General features: G+C 53.2%; 2 protein-coding genes across 11 annotated transcripts; one reads left to right on the top strand and one right to left on the bottom strand.

Moving 5' to 3' along the window:
* The first annotated feature begins 2122 nt into the window (after window positions 1-2122).
* On the top strand, window positions 2123-22515 carry ABCC10 (ATP binding cassette subfamily C member 10). Of its 7 annotated transcripts, none has more exons than XM_045498318.1 (22): window positions 2123-2242; window positions 2606-2777; window positions 5190-6408; window positions 7738-7965; window positions 8588-8744; window positions 9028-9137; window positions 10761-10840; window positions 11492-11663; window positions 13044-13142; window positions 13537-13726; window positions 14506-14583; window positions 14743-14937; window positions 15339-15492; window positions 15678-15867; window positions 17829-18172; window positions 18461-18630; window positions 19120-19280; window positions 19611-19864; window positions 21037-21182; window positions 21278-21375; window positions 21614-21726; window positions 22030-22515. In XM_045498318.1, the coding sequence occupies exons 2-22, from the start codon at window positions 2617-2619 to the stop codon at window positions 22181-22183; spliced, it is 4473 nt and encodes a 1490-aa protein (XP_045354274.1). In that variant the 5' UTR covers window positions 2123-2242; window positions 2606-2616; the 3' UTR covers window positions 22184-22515. The 7 variants fall into 7 exon arrangements, 6 of the variants coding, with proteins under 6 accessions (XP_045354274.1, XP_045354275.1, XP_045354276.1 ...); XM_045498319.1 differs by having other exon boundaries at window positions 2124-2359; XM_045498320.1 differs by having other exon boundaries at window positions 2195-2301.
* DLK2 (delta like non-canonical Notch ligand 2) lies at window positions 22440-27611 on the bottom strand. Of its 4 annotated transcripts, none has more exons than XM_045498325.1 (6): window positions 27523-27611; window positions 26213-26342; window positions 25880-25943; window positions 24760-24890; window positions 24163-24307; window positions 22440-23361 (listed from the first exon to the last, which is right to left on the bottom strand). In XM_045498325.1, exons 1-6 carry the CDS (start codon window positions 27589-27591, stop codon window positions 22626-22628), a joined length of 1275 nt encoding a protein of 424 aa, XP_045354281.1. In that variant the 5' UTR covers window positions 27592-27611; the 3' UTR covers window positions 22440-22625. The 4 variants fall into 4 exon arrangements, with proteins under 4 accessions (XP_045354281.1, XP_045354284.1, XP_045354282.1 ...); XM_045498328.1 differs by lacking the exon at window positions 27523-27611 and adding an exon at window positions 27391-27491; XM_045498326.1 differs by lacking the exon at window positions 27523-27611 and adding an exon at window positions 26841-27092.

Consider the following 27611-nt stretch of genomic DNA (forward strand, 5'->3'; position numbering starts at 1 on the left):
CGGCTCAGGTCATGATCTCATGGTTTGTGAGCTGGCAGTGTAGTCTGCTTGGAATTCTCTCTCCCTGTCTCTCTCTGCTCCTCCCCCACTCATTCTCTCAAAATAAACATTTTTTAAAAATTAAAAAAAAAAGTCCTCTTGTCCTCTGGCTCTTAGATCCCCACACTTAACTTCACCCCATCCTGCTTTGTACACAGGCAATGAAATACACTTTAGCTCAGGCGTCTGTATAGAATGATGTATTTATTTACAGTGGCTAACATACACTTGTGAACATCTGCCTACTTGCAGATACCTCTGTTGTACTGCTTAACTGTCTTCTATATTTCCTGCCAGTAGATAATCAGATGTAGTGACTTGATCAGATTCAAGTTAGATTTTTTGACAAGAATATTTTATTTTTCATAAGGAAGCATACAATGTCTGGTTGTCCCTCTTTTTGTGGGTTAGCAGCCATTGGTGATCATTGCCTAAATGATTCATTAATTAGTAGTGGTTGTGAAATGCAAATCTACATTTCTTAACTTGCAAAAATAGGAACACTAATTCCCGACATTAGAGATATGAGGCATCTTACTGAGATTAAATGGGGTAATCATAGTTATTTGTTGAGCTATTTTTTAACTTTATTTACTTACTTAAAAGTTTATTAAAATTTTTTTAGTGTTTATTTTTGAGAGAGAAAGCACATGTTAGTGGAAGAGGGGCAGAGAAAGAGAGACAGAGGATCCAAAGTGGGTTCCAAGGTGACAGCAGAGAACCCAATGTGGGGCTGGAACTCACAAACCACAAGATCATGACCTGAGCTGAAGTTCACTGCCCAACCGACTGAGCCACCCAGGCGCCCCAGAAGCTTATTTATTTATTTTGAGAGAGAGTGTGAGTGAGCGGGAGAGGCGAAGAAGCAGAGAGAATCCTAAGCAGACTCTAAGCTGTCGGTGTAGAGCCCTATGTGGGGCTAGATTTCATCAACCATGAGATCACGACCTGAGCCGAAATCAAGAGCTGGACACTTAACTGACTGAGCCACCCAGGTGTCCCTGCTGTGTGGGGTACCAGTGTCCCTTTTGTAAGGTTCCAGTACCATGCCCAATAAACAGATATAAAACTAAGGTGAAGCAATAACTTGTCCAAGGCAGACAGCCTTTCCTTTGCTGTCCTGCTTGCCACTCCCTTGCAGTGTATTCAACAAACTTCTATCTCCCAAAAAAAAAAAAAAAAAAAAGGAAAAGGAAAAAGAAAAAAGAAGTAACTTGGCTGAGATCACACTACTAAATATTGGTGGAGTCAGGATTTAAATCCAGGTCCATCTAACTACAAAGTTTATGTTCTTCCCACTGCTTTTCTAAAATGTATTTATTTATTGTGGGACTACTCTAAGCAAGGCACTTGCCCTAAACACTTTATTCAACTCTCTCAGCAGTACCTTGGCATTGGTATTGTTGCCCACTTTGTACAGGCAGAAATAAATAAAAAACAAAACAAAAAAACCCTTAAGTTCAAAGAGGTCAGTAACGGGGCACGTGGGTGGCGCAGTCGGTTAAGCGTCCGACTTCAACCAGGTCACTATCTCGCGCTCCGTGAGTTCGAGCCCCGCGTCGGGCTCTGGGCTGATGGCTCGGAGCCTGGAGCCTGTTTCCGATTCTGTGTCTCCCTCTCTCTCTGCCCCTCCCCTGTTCATGCTCTGTCTCTCTCTGTCCCAAAAATAAATAAACGTTGAAAAAAAAGTTAAAAAAAAAAAAAAAAAAAGAGGTCAGTAACTTCCTCAAGGTTATGCAGCCTTGGAGTAAAGAAGTAAATGGCCTAAGAGTCCCTAAGTGGCATTATACGTCCGTGTACCTCGCACGTTGGGCTTCTCAGTTCTGTAAGCTTTAAGAATTAGTGCAATGCACGTGCCTGCTAGTAAACAGGAGACAGATGGGAGCTAGTACTCTACCTGAGCGTGAATAAATGACGTCGCAGTAGAGCTGACATCAGTTCCTATGCAAATAAGGTAGCGTAAACCCGCGGCAGGGTGGGACTGCCGCGCCAGCACGCCGGCTCAATGAGACCTTCGGCGGCAGAGAGAAGTGCGCACGCGCGCAAAAACCTGGCAAATGGGCGGGGCAAACGGTGCCAGAGAGGTCATCCCGCCTATAGGGGGTGCCAAGCGAGCCAGGCTAGCACCCTAACCCAGCAGCAGACTCTTTTGCATTCACCAGTGCTCGGGATCTTGGAATCCGGTGGCAAGTAGCTTCTCCAGGTCAGAAGTTCCGGATCTCTGGGGGCAGAGACACAAGAGAGGGGGAAAAGCGAGGTCGGGTATGTAACCAGCCCAGAAATCCGCCCGCTCGGGGGAGCCAGACTACTTCCCTTTGAGGTAACGCGAGAATGGGCGGGGTCTGGCCTCCGCGCCAAAGCGAGGGGAGGTCCCGGTTCGGGGGCGGGGTTAGAGGCTGGCAGACCCGGCTGTCAGAGCTCTCTGACACCACTCCGGCTTCTTGGTTAGCGCCCCCACTCCGTCCCCCAGGGTGTCGGCTCCCTGCCTGGACTTCGCCGTTGGGAACACGGATTCCCCTCTGTCTGGGAGGAACCTTTCCTCCCTCCACCTCGGCTTTCTCCACAGGTGAAGCCTCCATGGAGCGGCTCCTGGCCCAGCTGTGCGAGACCAGCGTGTTGCAGCCGCTCCCGGTGTGGGAGGGGGACACCACGGGCCACTGCTTCACCCAGCTGGTGCTCAGCGCCCTGCCCCACGCGCTCCTCGCCGTGCTGAGTGCCTGCCACTGGGGCACCCCGAGGTGGGTAGAAACAGGTGCAAGACATCTGTCCGTGTGCGCCTGCAGACCTCACCTGAAACCCGCATATCCGAGGCAGTTTAACCAGAATAGAGAGGTCTCCGGAGTCGGGCAAAAATAGAATAGGATCTGGGCATTAGCACTTTGCAGCAGTGTGGCTCTTTTGGGTCAAGTTACCGGTCTTCTCTGGGCCTTATAGCATTATTGGGAGGTTAAATCAGATAATGCTTTTAAGCATATAGCGCCGTGCCTGGTACATTTTTAAAGGCCAGATGCTTGGTAGAAAACATCACTTCTGTAGATTTTTAGATGCACAAACCCAACTGCCATGAATTGGAGGCATAATTGAGTGAACAATGTTTTTAGACGGAAAGGATAACTTGTGTTGAAGTTGTAGGATCAGTTTATCACCACCACTTCCATGTATGAAAACTGTGTTCCTTGGGGCTCCTGGGTGGCTCAGTCAGTTAAACCTCCCACTCGATTTCGGCTCGGTCATGTTCTCATGGTTATTGAGGTCAAGTCCTACATTGGGCTTTGTGCTGACAGTGCAGAGCCTGCTTGGGATTCTCTCTCTCTCTCTCTCTCTCTCTCTCTCTTTCTTTCTCTCTCCCCCCTCCCCCGCTCCTCCCTGCTCACACTGTCTCTGTCTCTGAAAAATAAATAAGTGAACTTAAAAAAAAATTTTTTTAATAAAAAAGAAAACTGTGTTCCTAGACTAAGAGAGGCATATGTAACCAGCTGGAGAGGAAGCAGTTAGTAGATGAGAAGAGCAAAATCAAAACTTTAGTCTTTCTGGGTTTGGGTCTCTAAGGTGCAAGTGCCAAACCCACTTTGATTTTGTATTTATTTCCTGTATGACTAGATATGTCTAAAGTTACTGTTACTCTGGCTACTGACAAGGCAGGAGAGAAATCTAGTCTCTGCCGTTGAGAGTCCCTAGTCTGATAGATGGAATGTGTCCCTATCCAAGATCAGTCAGGGCTTATGAATCTCTCCCTTCAGGAGGAGAAACTTGGGATCTGCTTGGTCTAGGGGGGGACTCTTGATTTGTATTTTACACAGAATGAGACAGAAGTCTAGAGAGGGTTAGTCAGTTAGCACAGACATCCAAAGCCTGCTCAGAGGTGTATCTATTAAACACAGTTCTTTGGGAACTCACAGTCTAAGGAGCAGGCAAGAAAGACCATCATATAATCAATAGAAACCATGGTTATCTCATTTCACTTACCAGACATTTTGTACATTGCTGAAAAGGTTTAGAGAGATCCAGAATCTCAGACAAGAAAAGACATTAGAGGGCTTTGAGTCCAGACTCCTTACTGCTCACTGTAGAAATGAGGAAAATGAGATGCAGAGAGAGAAGGAGACTTGCCCAAGGTCATAAGACTGGCTGATGACCAGCTTGGGACCTCCAAGGGCCCAATGTTCTGTCCCCACATCTTAGAAAATAAAATTCTTAAAGGTTGACTTATATTCCGATATAAAGCACTCCACATAGCTGTGGTTAGCTGGACTTTTTAGAGGCAATCCAAAGCATGCTAATCTACAGTTAAACTTTTTCAGTAATCCAGCCTTGCTAACAAAGGGAATAATAGATTTAACCTCACTGTGTGAACCTTCAAGGCATTCTAATATTCACTGCTACAGGTGTGTTATCCTGTACCTGGTTTTCAGTGTAGACAGATCACCCTTTTGTTCGCTAAAACTGTTTTTTGCATGCCAAGAAGATAGAGACAAAACTAAAAAGAGGTTTTTCTTCAGCAAATGGAGTCACGGAATACGATCTATACCACCTTCTACAACCATTGGAAAAACAGAGAGTAGAATATTCTGAGGCTTCATAAAATTTAGGCTATAGTATAAGAGTGTAGAAGCCATATATAAGTTCATCTAATAGTACTTCAGGTGAATTTAAGGGTTATTTTAGGTAGATAATTTTATAAAAATAAATACTCATTCCTTAGTTGTTATCGGTGTGAAAATTTAGGATTTTAAAACCTTTTTATTTTCATATAAGTAATCTCTGTACCCTACATGGGTCTCAAACTCACAACCCCAAGATCAAGAGTTGCATGCTCTTCTGACTGAGACAGCCAGGTGCTCCTGGGATTTTTTTTTTTTCTTTTTTATAATTAGTCTTCATGTTCCACACAACCTTAACTAAAAATTGTTAGTTTCTGCGGCAAAATAATGGTCAGAAATTATATGGGTAGATTGGAAAATGGATTAGGTTGTGACAGGGAGACTTCCTGGAGGAAAAGCCCTGAATTTCAGAGTAAAATGGGATAGAAATAAGGTGTACAAGGCAGGAAAGGGAACTGACTACCTCTAGGTAAGTGAGTTATTACATTTAATGTCTGGGTCTCAGTCAGCCATTATGTGCCTGCTTTTCTTTTGCCCCCTTGTCTCTAGGAATCCAGATTACATCCTGCACTGCAGTCCTGGCTGGCGGCTCCGACTTGCAGCTTCCTTCCTGCTCTCCGTCTTTCCACTGCTAGACCTCCTTCCAGTTGCTTTGCCACCAGGGGCAGGCCCAGGGCCAATAGGGCTGGAAGTGCTGGCAGGGGGCGTGGCAGCTGTGGCCTGGACCAGCCACTGCCTGGCCTTGTGGGTGTTGGTTCATTCCCCTCATGGCCACTCCCGGGGACCCTTGGCCTTGGCTCTGGCTGCCTTCCTGCCAGCCCCAGCCCTAGTGCTCACCCTGTTATGGCACTGCCAACGAGGCACACTTCTGCCCCCACTTCTCCCAGGACCCCTATCCCGCCTATGCCTTCTCATCCTGCAGCTGGCTGCACTCTTGGCCTATGGACTGGGCTGGGCAGTCCCTGGGGGGCCACGGGAGCCCTGGGCCCAGGAGCCCCTCCTGTCCCAGGAACAGGAACCTGAGATAGCTGAAGATGGGGAGAGTTGGCTGTCACGCTTTTCCTATGCCTGGCTGACACCCTTGCTGTCCCGAGGGGCCCGTGGAGAGCTACGGCAGCCCCAGGACACTTGCCGCCTTCCACACAGGCTGCACCCCACCTACCTGGCTCGAGTCTTCCAAGCATGCTGGCAGGAAGGGGCCCAGCTGTGGAGGGCCCTGTATGGGGCCTTTGGGCAGCGCTACCTGGCACTTGGACTGCTAAAACTGGTGGGGACCATGCTGGGATTCTCGGGGCCCTTGCTGCTTTCCCTACTGGTGGGCTTCCTAGAGGAGGGGCAGGAGCCACTAAGCAATGGCTTGCTCTATGCCCTGGCGCTAGCTGGTGGGGCTGTCCTGGGTGCTGTGCTGCAGAATCAGTATGGGTACGAGATACGGAAGGTGACACTTCAGGCACGGGGGGCTGTGCTGAATATTCTGTACCGAAAGGCTTTACAGCTGGGGCCCAGACGCCCTCCTGCTGGGGAGGCCCTGAACCTGCTAGGTACCGACTCTGAGCGGCTACTCAACTTTGCTGGGAGCTTCCATGAGGCCTGGGGCCTGCCCCTGCAGCTGGCCATCACCCTCTACCTGCTGCACCACCAGGTGGGGGTGGCCTTCGTGGGTGGTCTGATCGTGGCACTGCTACTGGTCCCTGTCAACAAAGTGATTGCCACCCGCATCATGGCCAGCAACCAGGAGATGCTACAGCACAAGGATGCACGGGTTAAGGTGAGGGGCTACTTGGGGTCCCTCAGCAATCTGGAGACCCCGCCCAGCATCCTGGTCCCCAGGTCCTCCCATGCACAGTGCCTGAGGGCGTTAAGATCTCAGACTGCTAAGAGCTAGAAGTTAAGAGCTCAGACTAGAGAAAGACAGACATGGGTTCAAATCCCAACTCTACCACTTACTAGTTTCATCATCCCAGACAAGTCACTTAACCTCTTTGGGCCTCTGTTTCCTCATCTAAGAAATGACCATAATTATATTAGGTAACACTGGGTACAGGGCAAGTCACAAAGTAAGCACTAAATGAACAGGGCCCATTAGTAATACTATAGTATTAGCTTATACAGCAATCCTAGGAGGTAGGAAGTAGCCTGTTTGGACCAAATGGGTTTTTAGTATTGGTGCTAGGACCCGAGCCTCCTGCCTCCTCATCTAAGGGCACAGACCATCCCGTAGCCATAGTACAGAGGCCTAGGAGAACCCCAGCTACCTCTAAGGGGTGGGTTGTGGGGAAGGGAGTAGGTCAGTCTTCGGTCTAGACCAACGCTAGGTGAGGAGGGTCTGGCTAAGTCAATTCTGGGTTCTGCAGTGACTGAGGGATGGCAGGCCTGGAGCTCCACACAGCATAGTTATCAGCCTCTTCTGGGAGTAGCTCGGAGTGCTAACAGGGAGGAGGACTCTCATAGTTGGTTATGGCCCAGGGCCTCTTCCCCTACCCATGACAGCTACAGACTAGATCTCCAGCACCATCTGGGAAGACTCCCAGTGCCAACCTGGCTTGCAGGCTGGGGATGTGTGAGTGTTAGGATCCAAAGAGTTTATCTGGCCCTTGCCCATCTTGCCTGGGCTCGTTGGCCTGTCTGACCCTGGGTTTTGTTGTGGCCTCTTACACCTGTATACTCTAGCCATGGGCCATACTGGTGACTAGCTCCCGAAATCATCTTCTTCTGGCTTTGGGAAGTAGTCTTAGTCCCTCATCTCATGGAAGGAGTGCTTTTACCCCAGTGTGGTAACACCCCTGTAGTTTCTATCACTTCATCTCCTAGGAAGGTGGGGGGGATTCCAACTCTGACTTGTTCCCTGCTGGAGCACACATGGAGGAGAAGTAAAAGACTGGCAGGGGAAGCAACTCGGGGCTGAAAGGGATTTGAAGGCAGGGTTTCAAGTTAGGGCTGAGGTGGGAAGAAAACCAGGGCTAGGAAGTACAGAGTATCTGGGAGCTTGGAGTACTTGGCCTCCTCTGTTAGGAGCTTGGGGAAGACTGGGTAGAGGAGAATGGACACACATGAGCAGTATTTCCACTTCACACTGCCCTCTGGTCTCTATCCCTAGCTCATGACAGAGCTGCTGAGTGGCATTCGAGTCATCAAGTTCTTCAGGTGGGAGCAGGCCCTAGGGGCCCGAGTAGAGGCCTGTCGAGCTAGAGAACTGGGGCGACTCAGGGTCATCAAATACCTGGATGCAGCCTGTGTGTACCTGTGGGCTGCCCTGCCGGTTGTCATCTCCATCGTCATCTTCATCACCTATGTTCTCATGGGGCACCAGCTCACTGCCACCAAGGTGAGGGCCAGGAGAGGAGGCGATGGCTGTAGCAAAGCGTGGAGAGAGGCAGCAGCCAGAGACTGCAATGGAGTTGGGAGGTGGGCTCAGACCCTCGGGACTACTGGGAAGGAGGATCACTGGCTGCCTTACCCTTTCCTAACCAAGCGGGAATTCTCTGAAGTTTCTGGGGTCTCAGATTTATAACCCTTTCTCCTCTGTGAAGGCATTCCTTTTTTTTCCTCTCTTCCTTCTCTGACTTCAGGCCCAGTCTCCGTGTTAGGTCCCCTGATCCCCATTCTGATAGCCTTGGGCAAAAAAGGTCCATGATGTAGTGCTGGCTCTGGCCAGGGCCAGATGATGTCTGTCCTTAGAAATTCTGAGAGGGTCTCAGAATGCGCCAGGCCTCTGTGCTTATTGAGGTGCAACCTGGATCCCTGGAGGAACATCTGGGATTTCTAGGATTCTGAAGTGACTACCTTTGCCATCTCTGACCCAAGGATTTTCCAGCCAACCCCTCAGTTCTGCTGCTGCTGCCCTGTTCTTCCCTCCACACACCTGTCCACAAGGCCACCCATAGAGCAGGCCTTCAGATAGCTCCTGGACTTCAGGTGATGCTTCATCCCCTTTCTATCCTACTTAGGTGTTCACGGCATTGGCACTGGTGCGCATGCTCATTCTTCCCCTCAACAGCTTCCCTTGGGTGATTAATGGCCTCCTGGAGGCCAAAGTGTCCTTGGACCGGATTCAGCGTTTCCTTGACCTTCCCAACCAGAACCCCCAAGCCTACTATAGCTCAGGTAATGGGAAGCTAAAGGGAAGAACCTGGCACAGGGTGAGGAGGGAACTGTAGCCCCGAGGATGCTGTACATAGGTGCTGGCAAGAAGAGCCAGAGGCAGCAGAACCCAGGCAGAGCAAGTGGCCATTTCCTGGGGGAGAATCCTCAGACCAAGATAGGCTGAATTAGCACTGGGCAGGTAGATACAAGACAAGCAAGCCAATGACACACTCCTGGTTTACCTTCCCTAAGTAGGTAGATTGTGCATTAGAATCCCAAGTTGAGTGCCCTTTTCCCTGTTTAGATCCCCCCACAGCGCCATCTACGGTGTTGGAGCTGCATGAAGCCCTGTTCTCCTGGGACCCAGTTGGAACCAGCCAGGAGACCTTCATCAGTCACCTCGAAGTGAAGAAGGTTTGTTGGTTAGACAACCTAGGGGAGTCCCCAGATGAATGAGAGAGATGCGGACTCAGTGACAGATAAGCAAGGATGGTGCCAATCGTAGCTAGGTGGCCTACGTCTCTAATCACTGAGGGAAAGACTGGAGGGGCTGTGGTGAGCAGGTCTACACTTCTCTCTGACCACCCTCCCATTAACACAGCTTTCTCAGAGTTGTCCACTCTCTCCCTGGTCTTTAGACAGGTATATCCTCCTAGTGCAGGCCAACAAGTATGTCTGTCTCTCCATTGTCCCTCAGAGGCCAGCAAGTTGAGAACAGACCCCAGAGCTTATTCAGCATCTGCCCCAGGCTGGGACCAGGGGAGAGGCCCAGGAGTCTCTTCTGAGAAGGATTTTGCAAAGAGGGTAGATAATCCTCTATTTAGCCTGGTAAAAAGGAATCACACCTTGTGACTCACACCATAGCATACACCCTCAGACGAACACTTGAAAGAATATTCCTGGCAGGACAGTGACTTCTGTTTACCCAACTTCTGAGTTTTCACTCTTTTCTGACCCCTATCCAACCCTTTGCCCCACAGCTCAACCCAGTATTCTCTAGTCTCTACCACATTTGGCTCACATTTCTGGCATGGGCTGTATATTTTGTTTTTCTTAGTTCAGGCAAGACAAGGCTGGAATTTTTCAAAGGAATTTTACTAATGTGTCAGTTGGGGCTTTTTGGATATAAGTCATAGAAACAGGAGCTAGCTTAAGCAAACAGGAATTTATAATGAGGATATAAAGATGAATTGCAGAATCCAAGGGCATGCATGCAGCTGGATCTCAGCAGCAACCCAGAACCAGGACTCAACTCCTAGAACTTTCCTTCTGTCTACTTCTCTCATCTGCCTCCTGCTTCTCTCAGTGGACTTGCTCTCCACTGAGCAGAAGATGTGACTGCAGACAGCCCTCTCACTTACAGGCTAAGCCAGAAAGAGGGAGAATTCCCAGGGGAGGGTCTCAGCTTGGTCTGGTGGCCACTCAGAGACGGGTCAATACTGGGTGACAGATTGGGGGCATTATAGAGCTTCTGAGAGCTCCACTTCTTTCTTAAAAAAAGGGATTTTTTTTTTCCTTTTTGTGCAGGGAGATAGCCCCATGAATGTATGTTACCACTAAGAAATGAAGGGAGAACAGAAAATTTGAAACTGTAAATCACAGAACTGGGCATCTGTGCAAAGTACTGCCTTTTACTCTGAGATAGCAGAAGTCTAGCCACAGGTGGACATAGTTAGCCCAGCATCCAGGCCCCAAAGCCTGGAGTCCCTCCCCTCCCCTCTCCTTCTGGGCTCCCTACCTTGACCTTTCCTTGGAAATTCTGGGCAGATTTCCTCCCATTCTCTCTAGCACACTCTCTGGCTTCTCTCCAGAGGCCCTTCATACAGACAGTGAAACTGATCGCTCCTCTGAGTGGGTAGTAAAGCACTGTACTTCTCTAGGTGCTGCACAGTGTCTCTGAGGCATAGCTCAGCCTGAGGGCTGGAACATTCTTTCCTTACAGACTAGTGGAGGCTTAGAGAGAACCCTCTGTGGAATGTTTGGCAGCCCAGGGCCTCAGGAGGGAGACCTGATGCTTACTGTCTGGCTTCCTTGCAGGGTGCCTTGGTGGGCATCGTGGGGAAGGTGGGCTGTGGGAAGAGCTCGTTGCTGGCCGCCATTGCTGGGGAGCTCCACAGGTGAGCAACCTCTAGTGCCCCGCTGTCCTCAGCTTTGACCTTCAGCAGACACTTGCCTAGCCCCTGCCATGTGGTGGACACCATTTTAGGGTCCAGGGATGCCAAGAACAAGACATTGTCCCTTTCTTGGGAGAGTTTTCAGTCTGGAAAGGGAAAGGCAGTCAAGAAAGTGAGTTATAATCATCACACCAAAGTGTTGCAAGTGGTATAATAGTGAGTGAAGAAATAAATGGAAACGTCCTGCGTCAGCCGCTATTTCAGAAAATGTGGTTATGCAGGGAGGGATCCAGAGAGGAGCAGAAGTATGAAAGAAGGGCTTTTGTCATGAGAATGAGTGAGTGCAGGGTGGTGGCCATGCTCTCCTCTGAGCTTCTGAGCACATCCAGATCTGACAGCTGCTTGGCTGTACCCAAAGAGCAATTTCTTCCCTTCCCAGACCAGAATGACCCCCCTCCCCCAGCCTCATTAGGACGCCTCAACCTCAGTGGCTGCCAATTCAGAGACCCATGTGACATGAAGGGGGACCTGATGTAGAAGTCTAGAGACTTCTAGACTGATGGCAGTCTAAAGAAGCTTCTGGGGGGCAGGGGCTGGGTATGGAGGGACCCAGTGGGAGCTGGCTCCCTATGCTGTTGGCTCTGCTGTATGCAGGCTGCATGGACGGGTGGCAGTGTGGGGGCTGTCCAAAGGCTTTGGCCTGGCGACCCAGGAACCGTGGATCCAGTTTGCCACCATCCGGGACAACATTCTCTTTGGGAAGAAATTTGATGCCCAGCTGTACCAGAAAGTGCTAGAGGCCTGCGCCCTCAGTGATGACCTCAGTGTGAGTGCCTGGCCCTGAAACCTCCTGGCCACCTGCTCCCCCATGTCCCTGATACCTCAAGTCAGAGACTTGCTTCTCTGGGAAGGGGTTGCTTTTACTCAAGCACCATTAACCAAAGACTGGCTGTTAGGTTTGGTCCTCCCAGAGTGTCCAGCTGCATGGTTCCCCCTTCCGTGTAGGACCCAGAGCCGTGGTAGTGATGGGGTGTTCCACACAGCCACTAAGGGAACCCTGAGACCTCTGAGGCTAGGGGAGGGTTCCCTCTCAGGCTTTGGCCTACATAGGTTTGGTTCTGATTCAAGAGGCTCCCCCACCTCCCACTTAGAGAGAGGCTTAAGAGAGTCAAGAGAGTCAAGGTTACTCCAGGGAAGTCCATTAGATCCCCTATATCCTATGTACTAAATTTAGAGGGATGAGATTCCAGATTTCTCCTGTGACTTTCCCACTCAATCCCATGTTCCCTGTAGGACTATTATCACCACTACCCTGTCCAGGTAAATGTGGAACTTCCCTGGAAAAGAGGACCTTTAACATTGACCATGGGGTATCCTATGCCCATGTATCGTTTATTTCTTTTTCCCTATTTTTTTTTTTTTTAGTTTATTTATTTATTTTGAGGGAGGGGAGGGACAGAGAGAGAGGGTGAGAGAGAATTCCAAGCAGCCTCTACATTTTCAGCACAGAGCCCGACTCGGGGCTCAATCTCATGGACCATAATATGGTGACCCGAGCTGAGATCAAAAGGCAGATGCTTAACCCACTAAGCCACCCAGGTGCCTCATATCATTTGTTTCTGCATCAAGCATTTCTCAGATGTCTGCTGCGTACTGGGAACTGTTCTAGGCACTAAGAAAAAAGATGAATTACAAAGCTGTTCCCTCAGAAGGAAAAGCTGTCTGGTAGACCACAGGTGCTTCCTCTGGTATGGGTACCCCTTAGCTAAGGAGACCACTCCTGAGGCCACAGGAAGACTTGGGGTACATTCCTTCTCATTCCTTCTGGAAAAACCTATGAAAGCTATCACACTGATTTTGCCCATCATCATCCTTGCCTGTTAAAAAGGCAGGGTAGTGAGTGGGACAGGGTGGTTAAAAATCTATATTCATGTCCTACTACTTACGAGCTGTGGAACAACCTTGGGCAAGGTAGTTACTCTGAACTTTGGTCTCATCTGTGAGAGACAAAAAATACCAACTTCATGAGGTCGTGGGGATTGGATTATTGGAATTATGGGTTATCGCCTGTGGTTTGCTCACCCCAAATTCAAGTCTCCTCAAGTTCCCTGGCTCTCTTGACCCCCTCTACCTCTTCCCTGCAAAGAGATGGAGTAGAAGGTATTGGGGAGCCCACTGACCAGTGCTGGGGGGACTTTTCTGTCAGATCCTGCCTGCTGGGGACCAGACAGAGGTGGGGGAGAAGGGTGTGACCCTCAGCGGGGGACAGCGGGCCCGGATTGCCCTTGCTCGTGCTGTCTACCAGGTAAATTAAAGATAGGGGAGTCTACAGCCTTGGAGGGAGGGGGGGTGGAGATATTTTCATTAGCATCTGGTTTCTTTCCTCCTTACTTAATGTTCCTGAGGGGTTGGGCCCTTGGCCACCCCATCCTCTTTTGCAGATTGAAGGCAGAATTAAAGGCCCTTTAAAAAGCATTGTGTAATTTGAATTGCTGGGACCCAGCAAAGCTGAGCACAGGCCTTGCTTGACTGGAGGGAAGTTCACCCTCAGCTCTTACCTCCTTCTCTTATGCTCTAAGGGTAACCCCTAGAGTTCCTCTCAATTGTCTTCTCTACCTCAAGATTGTGTCCTAGGAGAGGTCTGGGTTCTAACCAGAGGACCTGGACTTGGTGCCCATTGTGCCCCTACCTCTCCCTAGGAAAAGGACCTCTATCTCCTCGATGACCCTCTGGCTGCTGTGGATACAGATGTGGCCAACCACCTGCTGCATCGGTGCATCCTGGGAGTGCTGAGCCACACCACGAGGCTGCTGTGCACCCACCGCATTGAGTACCTGGAGAGGGCGGACGTGGTGCTGCTGATGGAGGCCGGGCGCCTCGTACAAGCCGGTAATGTGGGCCACAAGGGTGGGAGCCCACCCGAGGAAGAGAGCCGTCTGCCCAGGTGTAACAGGGGAACATGGGCAGGTGGACTGTTACATGTAGACTCTGCCACCTCCTCCGTGTGTGGCCTGGGCCCCTGTCATCCTTCTGTCTCATGAAAGACCCTGTCCTGCCTTCACAGAACTGGTGTGAGGCAAGAGAGGAAGAGAGAAAGGAGCACGCTGGTGCAATGCCAGTGGATTTGGGACTTGGGCTATGTAACTGGGTGCTTTGGGAACACAGAGGCCCAGGATCTCTGAGAACACTCTTGTCCTTTGAGAAGAGAAAGCAATCAGGTTTAGAATAGTCTTTTTATTAAAAATACAAACAAACAAAAATCAACAAAAACCCACCTCTGATGGATTATTATCCAGCGGGACATGACCATCTGCAAGTTCACTAGGAGAGAAACAGGAGGAAATGAGGCTCCACCAGAGTTTTAAAAATTTCATGTGACATGAGGAGAAAGCTCTGTAGTTAGGAGAGGTGACTCTGGAAGAGTGCTCATGGGTGGCTAGGACTGTCCTTCTGAGGGTGAACATTTTCTGTCTGTGCTGCTTGGACTGCAGACACAGAGAGATGGACTTGAGGGTCCTGCTCAGAGTCTGGGGGTCCAGGGCAGGGCCCTGCTAGGGAGGGTCAGGGAAGAGGTCCAAAGAGAACGGGAAGTAAATTGGCAGGTGCATTGAGAAGGGCAGAGTACATACCCAGGACAGCCCCATGCTGATCTCCCTGCTGCCTTCCAGGGCCTCCCTCTGAGATCTTGCCATTGGTGCAGGCTGTCCCCAAAGCCTGGGTTGAGGATGGACAAGAGTCTGACTCAGGTATGGCTCAGGGGTGAGGAAAGAGCTTGCCTGTCACCACCATACTGTAGAGCTACATTTTCCTCAAAGCTCCCCTGCCTGTCTGCAACCCTGAGGTTTAATTGTTGTCCTGCAGACATAACCCCCCATCCCCACCCCCCACCTCTCTGATCCTCACAGCCACAGCACAGTCTGGTCAGAACCTGGAGAAAACAAAGGCGGGGCTGGAAGTGGAGAGGAACACATGTGGCCGCCTGCTGCAGGAAGAAAGCAAGAAGGAGGGTGCTGTGGCCTTCCACGTGTACCAAGCATACTGGAGGGCCGTGGGCCAGGGCCTGGCCCTAGCTATCTTCCTCTCGTTGCTGCTCATGCAAGGTTGGAGTGAACCCCAGAGCCCCTCATCCCAGCACAGCCAAGGTCCCCATCACAGCCATCTCTTTGTCCGGATACTTACAAAGCCCTGAGACTCACCAGGCAGGGGCAGCAGCTGAGAGAGTCCCAAGGGCGGGAGGGGTATACTCTGAGGCCATCTTCTGATTTGTACCATGCCCCCCCACCCCCCAACTAGCCCCGACTCTGCAAATGCCAGATCATGCACTCCTCAGAGCTAAAGGGTGATAGGCACACTGAGGAGGACATGGGATAGTTGCAAGGTGAGGAGGGCCAGGGGGGTGAAGAAGAGTAGAAACCAGAGTCCAGGGCAGAGGGAGGGGGTGTTTGAAGGGAACAAAAGAATGGATCTCACTTACAGCTTTTCCCTCCCAATCCTCACCCAGCCACAAGGAATGCTGCTGACTGGTGGCTCTCCCACTGGATCTCTCAGCTGAAGGCAGACAAGAATAGCTCCCAGGAGGCACCAGCCCCCAGCAGCCCGGGATCCACGGGGCTTCTCTCTGCCCAGCTGCTCCTCTTCTCCCCAGGAAGCCTCTAGTGAGTGGCTGGGGCTAGAGCAAGCCTGGCAGTCTCCCTGAGGTGTTGCCAGGCAGGGCTTGAGAGGTTGGGGGCTGGTGTTCCAGGGGTGTGTCTTCTGGTGGGGAGAGCTGGCATGGGGGAGGGGAAGGGACCCCTGGGGGGCCCTACTTTTGGTTACCCACAGCCCCCTCCTCACCACCCAGCACCTCAGTGTCCCCACTGCCGAAAGCTGCCCCCAATGGCTCTTCAGACATCCGTTTCTACCTCACCGTATATGCGACCATTGCCGGTGTCAACTCCCTCTGCACCCTTCTCCGGGCAGTGCTCTTTGCAGCGGGCACCATCCGAGCGGCCGCCACCCTGCATCACCGCCTGCTTTGTCGAGTCCTTATGGTGAGGGGATGGGAGGGTGGAGGTGGCATGAGGGAGCCCTCTCAGTATCTAGGCTCCATTGGGGCCCCATCCTACCTCCTAGTCCTCAGAAAAAGATAGCCCTCACAGGAGGGTGCAGCACTTGACTCAGAAGGCCTGGAGAGCATCTACCTAGGTTCAGACCCAGTTACTTAAGCCTATAGCTTTCTCATCTGTAAAATGGGGAGAAGAGAATCTTTCTCAGAGTCACTTCTGTTCTGGACTTCAAGTGCAGAGGCCTGAGTTATTCATGGAACATAGGACACCCCTTAGATCATGAAAGATCCTTTTTTAATTTTTTTTATCTGCTCCCTTTTATCTGCATACCCTATTTCCATTTCTGTCCTTTCCTTCATAAGCAACCATTCTAAGTGTGGTTAGTTAGTATGTGTCTTTGTGGGATTTGAAAAAATTTTTTTAAATGTTTATTTGTTTTGAGAGAGAGAGAGAGCGAGAGAGAGAGCACGTGCATGGGGGAGGGATAGAGACAGCAAGAGAGAATCCCAAGCAGGCTCCAAGCTGTCAGCACAGAGCCCAATGTGGGGCTGGATCTCACAAACCCGGAGATAATAACCTGAGCTGCTATCAAGAGTCAAGAATCGGATGCTTAACCGACTAAGCCACCCAGGTGCCCCAGTATATATCTTTGTGTTTGTCTTTTTGCAAATGCGTATGTTTTGTGTGCCAGCATTTTTATTAATGGCGATCCATTTCTTACAGTTTTTATTTAGGACTGTTTCTAAGATTGATCCCTGTTGCTATGTGTATATCTAGTCTGTTGCTGACCCTGTAGACTCACGAGGATTAAATTAGTACATGGAAAGTGCTTAGAATAGTGCCTGACACATACTACTCAATTAGTAATTATTGTTAATGATGTTGTTCTTGTTATAAAGCCCTTTCATGTCTGTTACCTGGGTCTCATAATAACCCTGTGAAGTAGGTACTGTTATCCCCATTTTGCAGGTGAGGAAACTGAGGTTCTGAGAGTGAAGTGACCTGGGCAAACCTAGTTCTGTGAAGAGCTAGGCCGTGAACCGGGTACTACATAGGTCTTCCTGTTGCCTGTCAGGGAGTAACTGCCCACTGTTCTGCCTCTCCTTCAGGAGCAGGGCATCGTCGGGCTGTGATAGAATTCCTTTCTTATAAACTGGCTTTAGGAGGTGCTTCTGAAAGTCCTTTGCCCTAGTCCCCTGCCCTAAGAGGATTGTTCCCCAAGTAAAGGAAGAGAGTTGGGGGGATGGAGAAGGTGAGGAAAGGGACGGGCTGTCTTTGAGACAGTCCCTCACAGTAGCCATCTAAACAGCTGGTGGTTGCTGAGCACTTACTCTAGGCCAGGCAGGCTGTGCTAAGCACCTGACTGCTGTATGTGGCTTTCAATCCTACCAGCAGCTTTGGGAGCTACCATTCTGTTATTATCCCTGTTTCTGAGATGAGAAACAGGGGCCTTTAAGAGATTAAGCTCCTTGCCTGGAGTCTCCCGGTTACATCTAGTAACTGGCAGGGCTGGAATCCGAATGCTTAGCCATGAGATAATACTGACTTTGACTGCTGTCCTTATCACTCTGTCCACCCACGGGTAATCAGGATGTTCCTCCTGACATCTAACAATCTCACTCACTCGCCTGAAGTGCCCGTCTTCTAGTGAGAGACTGGCTCCCTGCCCTTGAAAGGGGAGTAGGTATGTCTTGCATGGAGGTAGAGGAATGGCCAGCATGGCCTGTTAGGGTCACCAGTGGCCAGAGGGATGGGATAGTATCTTTCCCACCCTGGGGTAGTCTCCCTCCAAGCTCCACATGCCCCTCCTCTCTGCCCCCAAACTCTGGGAACATTTTCCTATTCTGTACTTTGGGCCTTTGTCCCCACCCCACCATCCCCCAGTGCTGTTCCCAACCCCTCTTCTGCCAGGCCCTGCCTTTGTGCAACCACACCCCCTCTCCCAGGCGCCAGTGACTTTCTTCGAGTCCACACCCGCGGGCCGGGTCCTAAATCGCTTCTCCTCCGACGTGGCCTGTGCAGATGACAGCCTTCCCTTCATGCTCAACATCCTGCTGGCCAACGCAGTAGGCCTGCTGGGCCTCCTGGCTGTGCTGGGCTCCGGCCTGCCCTGGCTGCTACTGCTGCTGCCACCTTTGAGCATCATCTACTACCGCGTGCAGCGCCACTACAGGGCCTCGTCCCGGGAGCTGCGGCGCCTGAGCAGCCTCACGCTGTCTCCCCTCTACACCCACCTGGCCGACACCTTGGCTGGCCTCGCAGTGCTCCGGGCCGCCGGGGCCACTCACAGGTGTATGAAGTCTGCCTCTCCCAGCCACGGGGAGTGGGGGAGGGATGAGGTGCCGAAGGAGGGGAGAAGGACCCCTGAGAAGTAGGGCACGTGGGTGTGGTGCCCTAGGGGAAAGAGGAAGGAAACAGAATAAAGGGATAGTGAGGCCAAACACTGGCCCCTCTATACCCCTGAGGAGAGGCCTGTGGGTGTGTAGATCAGCTCCAAGAAAGACGTGTTTCGGGGAAGAAGTCTGGATGGGTCAGTGCAACAATGGAGTGGCCTTGCTTCCCTCCTGGCCTTCACCAGGTTTGAAGAGGAGAACCAGAGACTCCTGGAGCTAAACCAGAGGTGCCAGTTTGCTGCCAGCGCCGCAATGCAGTGGCTGGACATTCGGCTGCAGCTCATGGGGGCCACAGTTGTCAGTGCCATTGCGGGCATCGCCCTGGTGCAGCACCAGCAGGGCCTCGCCAACCCAGGTGCCACCTCTCCCCTCAGAAACTTCACTCTCACCTCAGAAGCATGTTGTCCCCTCGCCCCAGACCTCTCCCCACCAACATTTCACCTCCCACCCAGGGGTTCTGGGAGGAGTGTTGTGATTCTCGTTGCCTGCATTGTAGAGTTGAGGAAACTAAGTCCTAGGGAGAAACTCGCCCAGGTGGTGGTGGGTCTGGGACTAGAACTGAGTCTTCTAATCTTCACCCCTTTCCTGCTCTTCCCCATCCCCAGCACTCTGTCAGGCCCGTCTTCCATGGTCTTCCCTTGCAGCCTCTCCAGGCCCATTGTGCTCCCTTGTGGCCAGCCTCCTGTGGTTCCTATCTAGGTCTTGGTGTCTTTCTGCTTCTCTGCTGGCTTCCTTTACATGCCCACAGTCCATGGTTTGAAATTCTCCCGTTCTGCCCCACCCCTGCTCCACATGCACCCCCGTGTGCAGGCATCCCTTAGTGGCTTGTGCTCCTCTCCCCTAGGACTGGTGGGCCTGTCACTATCTTATGCACTTTCCCTGACGGGCCTGCTCTCCGGCCTGGTGAGCAGCTTCACGCAGACAGAAACCATGCTGGTGAGCGTCGAGCGACTGGAGGAGTACTCCTGTGACCTACCCCAAGAGCCCCAGGGCCAGCTGCCACGGGTAGGCCTGCACCCCCGCCCCAGGCCTGGGCACTGGAACCCTGGAGGACCCTCCTACCCTCCTGACATGCCCCATCTCTCCCCCACTTCCTTTCCTTTCACTCCTCACTATCTTTCTCAGCTCCTCTCACGTCCCCATGTGATCCCCTATTCTTCACGGCTTCCCTCATCTTTGTGCCCATCGAGAGGGCCCAGTCTCTGTGGCATGCGCCCTTTCCTCTCACACCAACCCTTTCTCTTTATTCTTCTCTCCACTCTCCATTGCCCCTCCTCCTCCTGATTTCTTCCACCTCACCTGTCTCCCTCTCTCTCCCACCCATGGACCCACCAGCTGGGCATTGGCTGGTTGACCCAGGGGAGCGTGGAGTTCCAGGATGTGGTGTTGGTGTACCGGCCAGGGCTGCCGAATGCCTTGGATGGGGTGACCTTCCGCGTGCAGCCTGGAGAGAAGCTGGGCATCGTGGGCCGCACGGGCTCTGGCAAGTCTTCCCTGTTGTTGGTGCTCTTCCGGCTGCTGGAACCTAGTTCGGGGCGAGTGCTGCTGGACGGTGTGGACACCAGCCAGCTGGAGCTGGCCGAGCTCAGGTCTGGGGGAGAGAGAAGAAGGGAACCAGACTACTGGCACTTGGAGGAAGGTCCAGCTAGGAAGGCTATATATCAATTCGGGGTGGCCAGGGCCAATCAGGGGCGGGATGGAGCATAGGACAAGGAGGTGAGGATGGTGAGCTCCCGGTGATCAGGTCCAGACTCATAGCTGTGGTCTCAAGGTCTGCAGTCTGACCCAGGCCCACCTTTCCAGCTTCACCTTCTATTTCCCAGCACATAGCCTCTGGTTGAGACCCACCAGTCTGTGCCTCCTGAACCCGAGCCTACTAAGGGCAGTGCCCCATACTGATGCCCTCAGCTCTGATGCTCAGCAGGCGGTGCTTGGGACAGCTCAAGACCTGGGCCAGTTGCCCCTAGCCACAAGTGGCCTCTTCTGGGGCTAATCATCTCCTTACCCCCAACCTCCAGGTTTACCTAGTATCATTTTTTGCTGGGTTTCATGGTATGCACGAGGTAGGGCAGCTCTGTCTTCTAAAGTCCAATACTGATCCCAAGACCTGGCTCTGCTCTTCCTGTCTTCTTTCTGATTTTTTAAAAAATTTTTAAAAAATGTTTGTTATTTCTGAGAGAGAGGGAGACACAGAACCCAAAGCAGGCTCTAGGCTCTGAGCTGTCAGCACAGAGCCCAACATGGGGCTTGAACCCATGAACCGCAAGATCATGACCTGAGCTGAAGTCAGACACTTAACCAACTGAGCCACCCAGGCACCCCTCTTCCTGTCTTCTCTTACCTGTGGTGCCCTTATCTTATAGCTTCACCATATAGCTCCTCAGGACCCAATTCCAGGCCCACCTCCAACCTTGAAGTGTCCCCTACCCATTCACACTCTGGTTATTCCTTGCCACTGCTGCCCCAGTGGCTGCTGGAGTCAGGCCCACACAGTTTATCTCACTCCTGCTCTCCGTGCCTTATACCTCAGTGAGATGTAAGTTCCTTAAGGATAGAGTCAAGGCCTTGGATGTCTTTGATATTCCTCTTGGTACTGGCACAGATCTAAGTATGTGGCTGGCCAACTCGGGACCAGAGTGGGAGTTATGTTCGGGTCTTGCCCCAAACTTTCCCAGAAGGGCTAGCTAAAATCCTGTGCTAGGAACAGAAGTGGCCACATCTCTAGTCAGGACTCCATGTCCTGTCCCCACCTTATCCCCAGATCCCAGCTGGCTGTCATCCCTCAGGAACCCTTTTTGTTCAGTGGGACTGTTCGGGAAAACCTGGACCCCCAGGGCCTGCATGAGGATAGGGCCCTGTGGCAGGCCCTGGAGCAGTGCCATCTGAGTGAGGTGATCATGTCCATTGGTGAGTACTAGGTCTTACCCTGTGGTGGCAGGAAGGAACAAGGAGGGAGCAGGATGAGGCCCGGGACCTGGGAGTGAGGATGCTGTGCCTTGCAGGTGGTTTGGATGGTGAGCTGGGTGAGGGAGGCCGGAGCTTATCCCTGGGGCAGAGGCAGTTGCTGTGTCTGGCCAGGGCTCTCCTCACAGATGCCAAGGTAAGGCAATAGGAGGAGATAATTAAGAGGGCCCAGAAGAAGGGAGGGGACAGTCAGGGTGAGGAAGTGAGCTGGGGAGAGGTTTTGAGAGACTAAGACAGCTTTCCTTTTAGAGCTCAAGGTGGGGGATCTGTAGGCTGGGCTGGGCTGGGCCTGGCCAGGAGGGATGGTGCTTAGGTCGGAGCCAAGGCTAAGCCTCTTCCTCCCTTTCCTCCCCAACCCTCTCCACATGTTCCAGATCCTGTGTATTGATGAGGCCACGGCAAGTGTGGACCAGAAGACAGACCAACTGCTCCAGCAGACCATCTGCAAACGCTTTGCCGACAAGACAGTGCTGACCATTGCCCACAGGTGTGCACACATCCAGAGTGAGAATCTAATCAGGGACTATGGTGACATGAACCCAGAGCCTCCCTTCCTTTCAGGGACCCCAGGGCTCAGGGCTCTGGAGATTCCAATCCCTCGTGAATCTCAGCTCCTCGTTCTCCAGGCCCTTTATATAGTAACACATTGTCCAAGGGTATCTCCAGCCAGGAGCTAACGCCTGTGGGGCAGACCTGTGCTGTCCAGGGGACGACAGGAGGGACAAGCAGCTCAGCTTTCTTCTTTAGGGCCTTGTCTTCCACTCCCCACTGACTACCTTCTCCCGTACAGGCTCAACACGATCCTGAACTCTGACCGGGTGCTGGTGCTACAAGCGGGGAGGGTCGTGGAGCTGGACTCCCCTGCCGCCCTGCGCAGCCAGCCCCACTCACTGTTCCAGCAGCTGCTACAGAGCAGCCACCAGGGATCCCGCTCCTCTCCCTGAGGGCCCTGAGCCTGACCCCCGTCCCACAGTTTTATCCTGAGCAGGTACAGAGGTGCTGGCTTGCACCTTGCTTATGTTCTCCTTTGTGGCTCTACCTCTCCCTCATTTCCCAGAGGGGAAAAGGGGACCCTGGGTTCTCCTTTGGAAACTGCTTTCTTGGGGAACATAGTCCTGAGCCTTCCCCAGAGCCAGGCCTCTGCTCTGGCCATCTTGCAGCTGGGATTCCAGGCAGGTTTTTCTGGCAAAGGAGCCCACGTGCACTTTCAGAGTTTTATTTGATAAAATTTCCATCTTACAGTCTATGTATTAAAAAAATAATATTTCTGGTGTGAGGCTGAGGTCCCTCAGTGTGTGTACCCCAGGAGAGGGGTGGCGAGAAAGGGCTACTCCAGTCTGAGAAGCCAAGGAGGTGAAGGTGGGGGCCGGAAAGCCCCCACCTCCATCACAGTGCTGTGGTCTTTCCAGGCTCAGGGGGCAAGTCAGGAGACAGGGAGAGCCCTGCTGGCAGCATGCTAACCTGACACTCTTGATCCTGGCGTGCTGGAGCATAGTGTGGGGCAGGGAAGCAGCAGGGTCCAGGGGGGCAGACACCCCGGCGCCAGGCCCTCAGGGTCAGCAACATTGTGGACAGGACCAGAGCAGCAGTGAGGGCCCCAAACACCACCACGGCCACCAGGCTAGCTGCACCTAGCCCAGCCTCTTGCCTCCGCACCACCTCCTTCACTGAGATGCGCAGCAGACCTGCCCCCACACTGTAGGGGACAGGCCCCGTGGCAGGTACCGCCACAGCTGAGGTGGGCCCCAGGGGTATGTCCACTGTGGTGGCAGGATCTGGGACTGGTAAGATGAGCTCACAAGTCTTTCCGCCATAGCCACTGGGGCAGAGACAGTCAAAGTCATGGACACGGTCCCGACAGCGGGCCCCTCTCTGGCATGGGCGGCTGGCACAGTCATCCAGGTTGATGGTGCAGAAACGTCCAGCAAAGCCCTCAGGGCAGAGGCAGGAGAAGCGGTTTATGCCGTCCAGGCAGGTGGCGCCATTGGCACAAGGCCGCATCAGACAGTCGTCTACATTGACCTCACAGCGGGCACCCATGAAGCCGGCCAAACAGCGGCAGGTGAAGTTGAGGGCAAAGCCCTGGTCGTCCTGGCACTGCCCACCGTTCCGGCATGGAGAGCTGCAGTGGGGGTGAAAGACGCCACTGATGCCAACTTGGCACCTGCAGGGTAGCCCAGGTCAGCATCCTGACCACCGCCACCCTTCTACCCCCTTTCTAGCTATGTCCCCTTGAGCCACTGTCTCCGAGCCTTGAACGCCTCATTCTAAAAATGAGAATAAGGGGGCTTCTGGCTGGCTTGGGTGGTAGAACATGCAGCTCTTGATCTTGGGGTTGTGAGTTCAAGTGCCACATTGGGCGTAGAGATTACTTAAAATCTTTTTTAGAAAATGAGAATAGTACCCAGCTTCCCAAACTGTGAGAGTTAAATGAGATAATCCAATGTCAAACAAAGGCCAGGCTCAAGGCAAGTGTGCTATTATTATCCTCATAAGCTCTCAGGCCTGAGGCAGAAATGAGGACAAGTCCAGCCCTGCAGCCCCATTTCTTCATTCACAGTGAGGCACAAGGCTGCTGTGTGCAACATCTTTAGGGGCTGTGTGCCAGCTTTCCCGAGGTAAAGTCCTACGTCCTCAACCTCCCCACACCCACCTTCCCCACCAGAGCAGTCACGCATTGATGAGTTACACCTCCAGCTCCTACAGGTTTTTGTTGTTGGGGAAATGGTTCCGATGGTACCCGAAAAGTTGAGAAACTCTGAACTGGGGACACTTTGGCAGGCTGGGGTTTTATCCTCAGGTGCCCCCATGTGGGACTTCTCCTCAGCCCTAATACTTCACCACCACTCTCTCTACAGTCCTGCTTCTTCTCTGTCACCAGACTGTCCCTTAACCTCCCACTCACCCCCAGGCCAGCACTCACCCTGCCTGTTCACAGGGTCCAGCCTTGCGCTCACAGTCATGCCCATGGAAGCCTGGTGGGCACACACAGTGGTACTCGCCGCCCCCATCATAGACACACTGGCCTCCATTCCGGCAGGGGGTCTGCGTGGTACAGATGTGCTCGTCTGGAGAGAGACCGGGAAGGCTCTGGGATAGCCCCTCATCTGGCACCCAGACCTGCCCAGGCCCCACCCAAAACTCTGTGGGCACGACTTGCACTACAAACCCACCCAGAGCTTGTATGGTGCGGTGTGGGGAAACAACACTGAATCGGACTCTGGAGGCTCCTAGCCCTAGCACTGTCAACCTGTCTCAAAGTGATGGGGCAAGTTGTATCTCATCCATGGGCCTCAGTTTCCTCATTTGTAAAATGTGAGTATATTTTCAGCAGCTGCCTGGCTCACCTCACAGGATTATGTTGAGGCCCAATTTAGGCAACAGGTATAAAGTCTAAAATGATAAAATAACCATGTATTTGAGGGTTTGAGCCAGACACAATAGGTATTAAATCTGGATGGATTTTTTCCTAAGACACACAGGGTCCCCAGCCCAACAACTAACCTCTCTACTCCCCTACCTTTGTCACAGAATTTGCCCGCCCAGCCACTGTGACAGATGCACTGCCAGGGCTGGTGGCAGGTACCGTGCTGGCAGCCAGGCATCCTCACACAGCGCTCACAGTGCAGCCCCTCCCAGCCTGGGTCACACCTGATGGGGAGAAGCACAGGAGCAGGGCTCTGGGTAGGGGAATCTGAGGAAATGGATGAGGGAGGACCAGATCTTCTAGAAAACAGGACCTATGAGAGCCCCTAAAGGGAAAGCTGGCCTATCCCAGGTAGGTATAGGGTTCTACAGGGTCGGAGGACATACATATGGAATCAGACCATCAGACGCCAGCATGCAAGTCCTCGTTCTGCACTTTGTCTAACCTTTTTGGGCCTCAGTGTTCTCATCTGTAAACTGGAGATATGCTTGACAGGGATGGGTTGAGGAAGAAATTAAGATATTTGTAAATAACCCCAGTGCCATTCTTAGCATGTCTGAGGTGCTCAGAAATGGTTTAAAAAGAGTGACCTTGAAAGGTCACCAGGACTGTCCTCCCATCCTAATTTCAGGACAAAGGTCTGAACTATTTCAGAGTGTCCCAATCACTGCCAGCCCCTCCGGCCCCTTGCTCTGTCAGCTCATTTCCTTATGTGCACTTTTCTCCTTGTACAGACTTTGCCCATCCCCCACTCCAGTGAGTCAATTACTCAAATGCATCAAGAAAGATCCTCTTTCCTGAGTGCTTCTCCACAGCAACCCTTCCGCAGCTTTTCTCAGACTAAACCCATTCTCTTTATATCATTATCTCCCCCCTTTCCTCATGGGCCCCAATCTCCAAACTCTCTCAAGCTTCAGGTCTTCCTCCTGGTATCTTGAGGAGGAACATTTCAGAATGCTTGGATCAGCCTTGGGAGGGTAAAAAAGTGGGGAGGCATAAGCAAGAAGCAGCATTAAGAGAGGCAAAGCAGAGGAGAACTGGGGGTAAAGGAGAGGCTGACTAGTCTGTCCTGTGGCCATGAGGGAATAGGGAGTGAACAGCAGGATTCTAAGCCCCTAGACATTCTGCCATGGGGCTTGACCTGGTGGTGGGTGTGGACCTGCTGGGAAACGGGGAACAAGGGGGTTTGGGAGCACGTGTTCGAGAGAGCTACCTGCAGGAGCCGTCAGGCGCGCAGCAGCCGTGGGCCAAGTCACAGTGGGAGCTGCAGTCATCGGCTGCAAGAGATTGACGTAGGACGGGTGAGACCGGGTTAGGGTTCGTCTCCCTGAGATGCGGGGCTTGGAGGACGAGGGGTCTCAGTAATTGGGGAGCTCCCCTTTGGGCTCAGGCAGAACAGAGACTCCTCGAATTGCAACGGGACTACCTGGGTCTCGCCAACCCCGCGGGTCGAGCGGCTGCAGTGCCGTCTCTGGCCGGCAGAGGTCAACGCGCAAGCGAGGGATGGCCGGGCAGGGCCGCGACCTGAGTCCGGGGGCGCGCTCACCTCGGGCAGGCTGAACGGGTGCCCCCAGGATGCACAACAGGCACACGAGATGTAGGCAGCGGCAGCCGCTGGGCATGGTCAGCGCCGGCCCCAGGAGGACGGACGGATGGACGGCCGGACTTGCGGACACCTGTGGGACGGCACAGGCTGGGAGGCGGCCGGACCTGGATTCCGGTTCTGAGTGATAGGAACCGAGGGGGAAGAGGGGCGTCCGGACAGAAGGAGGTGGGGGCAGCAGGAGGGCGGAGGCGGGGAAGACTGAGCAGGCGAGGAGACTGGAGACAGGAGCCCGGGAGTGGGCTCTGTGGGAAGGAAGCGAAGGATGGGCAGCGCCGAGCGAGGTCAGGCGCTGGAGGGGCCCGGGCAGGGAACGCAGTCCGCAAGGAGGACTCCGTTGGGATGGGGACAGCGTCGAGAGATGGCCTCGGGCACGAAGGGGACGCGGGGGCCGGTTCCGGGCAGCGAGCAGTCTCCGCCCCCCACCTCAACCCCCCTCCCCCCCGCACGCCCCGGGACTTGCTCCCACGTTCCCTTCCTATCTCCGCCGCACTCGGTTCGGCCGCGGCGCGGGGCCTGGACTCCCCAGAGCGCCCCTAGCCCTGCGCGCCCCTGCGCTCGCGGTGCTCACCTCGGGCTGGGAGGCAGCGCGCCCCGGGACGCAGAGCGGGGCCGGATCCGACGGGCTCCGCCGAGGGCCGGGGCGCTGGGCCGCCCCTAGCGGGCCTCGGGGACGGGCGCCGAGGCGGCTGCCATGCGAGCGGAGCGCTCAGGAATCTGGGGCTCGAGGCGGCCCCGAGCGGCAGCGGCTGCGGCCGCTCCTCGCGCGCGATCAGGCCGCCTGCCAGGGGCGGCGTGTGCCGGCGGAGCCCGCCTCCCCCTCCCGGAGCTGCCGCCGGCCCGCCCCCCACCCGCCCGCGTCGGGCGCCCACCCCCGGCGACGCAAGGCGCACACCTCGCCCCTGCGCTCGCCGGTTCCCTGGCGCCCCCCGCGCCACCCGGGGCCTCCACCCTCCGCTGCCACCTAACCTCTCCGAACCTCGCTTTCTTCAAAGAAAGGAGGAAATTAGAGGGATCTAGATGGAAGCAGACTGCCAAGTGCCGGCCAAATGTGCACAGCCGTTATTCTCCCATCTTGCATCCCCGCTATCCTGACCCGCGCCCCTCACCCAGTGCCCCACCTCTGCTCTCGCCAGTCAGCTTCCCATCACGCTTCTCTTTTATATCCCTTGTACGCTTAGGGCACCCTTGCGCCTCCAGGCCCTCCTCCTGTCACCAGCCCACGCCTCCTCCGTTTGTAAATCCTACATCACCTGCTTCGTCGGTCTGCTCTTCTCCTCCTCCACGCCCTCCGCTTCTTTCTTCATTGCCATCCGCGGCATTCCAGGATTGACCCTTGCCA

This window comes from Leopardus geoffroyi, chromosome B2 (genome assembly GCF_018350155.1).
Source record: "Leopardus geoffroyi isolate Oge1 chromosome B2, O.geoffroyi_Oge1_pat1.0, whole genome shotgun sequence".
Classification (NCBI taxonomy): domain Eukaryota; kingdom Metazoa; phylum Chordata; class Mammalia; order Carnivora; family Felidae; genus Leopardus; species Leopardus geoffroyi.

Coding starts and splice junctions, on each gene's coding strand:
- DLK2 (XM_045498325.1), bottom strand. CDS start 27,591: ATGCCGCGGATGGCAATGAAGAAAGAAGCGGAGGGCGTGGAGGAGGAG. Junction 26,343..27,522: donor AGAGCAGACCGACGAAGCAG/GTGATGTAGGAT, acceptor GCCGTCCCACAG/GTGTCCGCAAGTCCGGCCGT. Junction 25,944..26,212: donor ACCCGTTCAGCCTGCCCGAG/GTGAGCGCGCCC, acceptor AATCTCTTGCAG/CCGATGACTGCAGCTCCCAC.
- ABCC10 (XM_045498318.1), top strand. CDS start 2,617: ATGGAGCGGCTCCTGGCCCAGCTGTGCGAGACCAGCGTGTTGCAGCCG. Junction 11,664..13,043: donor CCCTCAGTGATGACCTCAGT/GTGAGTGCCTGG, acceptor CTTTTCTGTCAG/ATCCTGCCTGCTGGGGACCA. Junction 21,376..21,613: donor CTCTCCTCACAGATGCCAAG/GTAAGGCAATAG, acceptor CACATGTTCCAG/ATCCTGTGTATTGATGAGGC.